Source organism: Tachysurus vachellii, chromosome 18 (assembly GCF_030014155.1).
Source record: "Tachysurus vachellii isolate PV-2020 chromosome 18, HZAU_Pvac_v1, whole genome shotgun sequence".
Classification (NCBI taxonomy): domain Eukaryota; kingdom Metazoa; phylum Chordata; class Actinopteri; order Siluriformes; family Bagridae; genus Tachysurus; species Tachysurus vachellii.
In genome coordinates, this window is record NC_083477.1 from 310,001 (window position 1) to 315,000 (window position 5,000).

Here is a 5,000-nt window from a genome sequence, read left to right on the forward strand (position 1 = left end):
ATCTGTCCTCTTAACACACATCTGTCCTCTCAACACACATATGTCCTCTCAACACACATATGTCCTCTCAACACACATATGTCCTCTTAACACACATCTGTCCTCTTAACACACATCTGTCCTCTCACCACACATCTGTCCCCTCAACACACATATGTCCTCTCACCACACATCTGTCCTCTTAACACACATCTGTCCTCTCACCACACATCTGTCCCCTCAACACACATATGTCCTCTTAACACACATCTGTCCTCTCAACACACATATTTCCTCTTAACACACATCTGTCCTCTCACCACACATCTGTCCCCTCAACACACATATGTCCTCTTAACACACATATGTCCTCTTAACACACATCTGTTCTCTTAACGCACATCTGTCCTCTCACCACACATCTGTCCCCTCAACACACATCTGTCCTCTCACCACACACACATTTACATTTACATTTACAGCATTTGGCAGACGCCCTTATCCAGAGCGACGTACATAAGTGCTTAAATCTCTAACATTGAATACATTAATGCTGGATCACTAAGTTACATACTTAAGATACCATGAGTTTAAAACATTTGTTCAAAGTTACAATGAAAAAGTGTCAAAAGTGTCAACACACATCAAAAGTGTCACCACACATCTGTCCTCTCACCACACATCTGTCCTCTCACCACACATCTGTCCTCTCACCACACATCTGTCCTCTCACCACACATCTGTCCTCTCACCTCTACATATGCACAGAGTGAGCAGGTTTATGACACATTTATAACTATGAACTGTGCTTTTATAGGTCTGATTATTGCTGATGATGATCCACACCTCCATCACACAGATTTACTATAAATCTGGGAGACTTTGTGAACACTGCTGTAGGTGATGTGGGTTCATGTGTGAGGATGTTTATAAAAACTTCCTGAATAGTTTTTTTTTGCATGTTGTGTGACGTAGGACCGTTACAGGTGTGTGGATTTATTAAAGAACAAACAGGCCACGCCCACTGACACAAACCACAGTCTGAAAGCTGGGAGTAATGTTTACTGAGGATTAGAGTCCAATTCTGTTCAGTTCAGTATGATTGGATTTGTATAGCGCTTTAACTAAGAACATTGTCACTCACAGCAGCTGTTCTGGCATCTGTAAAGTCATGACATAAAAAATTTTACATTTATCTTATTTAAATGTAATATTTAGTTATAAAGAAGAAGCTGAAGGCAGAGTGGAGTGTGTGCTGGACATGGAGTGTGTGCTGGAGGCTTAGTGTGTGCTTGAGGCAGAGTGGAGTGTGTGCTGGAGGCAGAGTGGAGTGTGTGCTGGACATGGAGTGGGTGCTGGACATGGAGTGTGTGCTGGAGGCAGAGTGGAGTGTGTGCTGGACATGGAGTGGGTGCTGGACATGGAGTGTGTGCTGGAGGCAGAGTGGAGTGTGTGCTGGACATGGAGTGGGTGCTGGACATGGAGTGTGTGCTGGAGGCAGAGCAGAGTGTGTGCTGGACTTGGAGTGTGTGCTGGACGCGGAGTGTGTGCTGGACGCGAAGTGTGTGCTGGACGCGGAGTGTGTGTTGGACGCAGAGTGGAGTGTGCGCTGGACACAGAGTGTGTGCGCTGGACGCAGAGTGTGTGCTGGACAAAGAGTGTGTGCTGAAGGTGGAGTGTGTGCTGGACGCGGAGTGGAGTGTGTACTGGACCTGTGTGTGCTGGACGCAGAGTGGAGTGTGTGCTGGACCTGTGTGTGCTGGACGCGGAGTGGAGTGTGTGCTGGACCTGTGTGTGCTTGACGCGGAGTGGACTGTGTGCTGGACCTGTGTGTGCTGGACGCGGAGTGGACTGTGTGCTGGACCTGTGTGTGCTGGACGTGGAGTGGACTGTGTGCTGGACGCGGAGTGGAGTGTGTGCTGGACGCGGAGTGGAGTGTGTGCTGGACCTGTGTGTGCTGGACGCGGAGTGGAGTGTGTGCTGGACCTGTGTGTGCTGGACGCGGAGTGGACTGTGTGCTGGACCTGTGTGTGCTGGACGCGGAGTGGACTGTGTGCTGGACCTGTGTGTGCTGGACGCGGAGTGGACTGTGTGCTGGACGCGGAGTGGAGTGTGTGCTGGACGCGGAGTGGAGTGTGTGCTGGACCTGTGTGTGCTGGACGCGGAGTGGAGTGTGTGCTGGACCTGTGTGTGCTGGACGCGGAGTGGAGTGTGTGCTGGACCTGTGTGTGCTGGACGCGGAGTGGAGTGTGTGCTGGACCTGTGTGTGCTGGACGCGGAGTGGAGTGTGTGCTGGACCTGTGTGTGCTGGACGCGGAGTGTTTTTGCCGTTTGGCAGATGCTCAGAACTTCATAATTTTTCACACATACACTTAACTGTGTTATTTTATTTAGTCCATAGTTCTGTGTTGACTTCAGTGGCACTGCTGTCTCTCCTAGACACTTCCACACCTCCACTGGTACGTCATCTGGACCAACGGTCTTTCCACTCTTGTTTCTCCTCAGATCCTTCCTCACCTCATCCTTTATAATCTTTCCTATTTCCTGCTTTACAATATTCTTTTTAGCTATCATCTTACTCTGGATCATAACCACTGACCACATTCAACATCATCCTTCAGTTTCTAACTACAAACTGATGACCCTGTCTGATGCTCTTTAAGCTCTAACACATTCCTCACACACTCATCCTTCATCATCACTCCTACCCCATTTCTCTTCCTATCCACACCATAATAAAACAGTTTGTACCCCCCCATACCACGTACTTTGCCCCCCTTCCCCCACAGTATATCTACCTTCCTTCTCTCCATCATGTCCACCAGCTCTCTATCTTTCCCTGTCATTGTATAAACATTAGTAGTCTCTGTTCTCAGACCTGTACTCCTGCCTTTCCTCTTCTCCCTCTGTCTACAAACCCTTCTCCCTCCTCTCCTTCCCCCACCAACAATAACCCAGTTTCCCCCCAACACCCTGTAGGTCCACAGTGCCGGTGGCGGTCGTTGTTAACCAGGGCCTTACACCAGATGTCCTTCCTAACACAAGTCATTTTAAAACAATGAAATAAATGTAGCTAGAAATAACAAAACAGGAAGTACTTCTATAATTTTAAGGAGTCCCTACACTTATTTTCTGCTTTGAATATTCAGGCATTTGAATATTCAAATATCAAGTCATTCCAAGTTCAAAAGTATGTGCACCCCTGAGCATCACACCCCCATGTCTGTGTGTGTTGAACGTCTCAGTCCAGGTTTGTTCTCCTCTATCCTGTTCTAATCAGCTCCACTCATGAAGGGTCTCCACTAGATGTTGGATGGTGTGTGTGGGGATTAGTGATCATTCAGCTACAGGAGCACTAGTGAGATCAGACTCTGATGTTGGTGATGGTGGTCTGGGGTTCAGTCAGTGTTCAGTGGGGTTGAGTCCATCAAAGCTCTGTGCAGGACACTCGAGTTCTTCACTTCAACCTTCACATCCACACCATGTCTTCATGGAGCTTCTTTGTGCACAGAGACTGTGAGAGTCACTGAACTGTACTGTGTATTTTTAAGTGTAATTTCATTATGGTTTGATTTTATAAATTCAGTATTGTTACATCTTACAGTACAGTATGTGATCTACAGTCAGCACACAACATTAATCATCTCCACACTAAAGTGTTTGTGTATTGCTTCATGTGCAGAGGTAATGATTTAAGGCTGAAGAAGCAAATAAAATTTCTTATAATTCTCTTAATGGAGGATGAAAATTAAGTGAATGTTGAACTGCGTCATGTTCAAATACACTGTTTATTCCAGACGCCTTCAGGTGATCTAAAACCCGCTGTCTCACCTTCGGTTCAGCTTGGGAATTACTCTGTGTTTATTAAAGCACTAATCCCCTGGAGGGTGTGTTCCAGGCAGTTAAGCACAACGTAGGGCGTTGTCATGTAGGAAAAGAAGCAGCACGGGTCCTCATAGGATTGAAACACAACCTTGAGTGGATTACTGATTTATAAAACAGGAGCAGAAGTAACTTTATTAAATCCAGTTTTCTGTTGATGATGAGCATCTATACAGCACACAGCAGGAGGAGTGATGAGGGGCAGTGACATGCAGCCCCTGTGACATGAAGCCCCCTGTGACATGTAGCCCCCTGTGACATGTAGCCCCTGTGACATGTAGCCCCCGTGACATGAAGCCCCCGTGACACGCAGCCCCTGTGACACGAAGCCCCCTTTGACACATAGCCCCCGTGACATGTAGCCCCTGTGACATGAAGCCCCCGTGACACGCAGCCCGTGACACGCAGCCCCTGACACGCAGCCCCTGACACGCAGCCCCCTGTGACATGAAGGCCCTGTGACACACAGCCCCCTGTGACATGAAGGCCCTGTGACACACAGCCCCCTGTGACATGAAGCCCCCTGTGACATGAAGCCCCCTGTGACATGAAGGCCCTGTGACACACAGCCCCCTGTGACATGAAGCCCCCTGTGACATGCAGCTGCTTTATTGTTGCATTTAGCATTTAATTAATTCCCACCTGAAAACCAGTCAGAATTCAGATCCTGATGGTGTAAATGTGTTGGATTTTCACTTTATAATGTTTTAAACTCTTTTCTTTCAGAGTTGGATCCCAAAGATCATAAAGAAGAGAGTGTGCACGGCGTTTGTGGAGGATCCTCATAGGTACAACATGCTGCTGCTCGTCCTGCACCTACAACAGGATGGAATGCAACTAAAACATGATTTCACCTGTAGATATCATGGAGAAAATACAAGACGCTGCCAAACCTGTTTCATGACAAATTCCAGTGTGTGTGTGTCTGCGTGTGTGTGTCTGAGTGTGTGTGTGTCTGAGTGTGTGTGTGTCTGAGTGTGTGTGTGTGTGTGTCTGTGTGTGTGTGTGTGTGTCTGTGTGTGTGTGTGTGTCTGAGTGTGTGTGTGTCTGAGTGTGTGAGTGTTTGTGTGTGTGTGTCTGTGTGTGTGTGTGTCTGTGTGTGTGTCTGTGTGTGTGTCTGTGTGAGTGTCTGTGTGTGT

General features: G+C 47.7%; 1 protein-coding gene across 1 annotated transcript in view; it reads left to right on the forward strand.

The window, feature by feature from the left end:
• Positions 1–5,000, forward strand: part of trpm4a (transient receptor potential cation channel, subfamily M, member 4a) — a 35,504-nt gene that overhangs the window by 732 nt on the left and 29,772 nt on the right. The window contains exon 2 of the mRNA XM_060892303.1: positions 4,588–4,649. Within this exon, the coding sequence (XP_060748286.1) occupies positions 4,588–4,649 (62 nt within the window). The remainder of the gene's footprint in view (positions 1–4,587; positions 4,650–5,000) is intronic.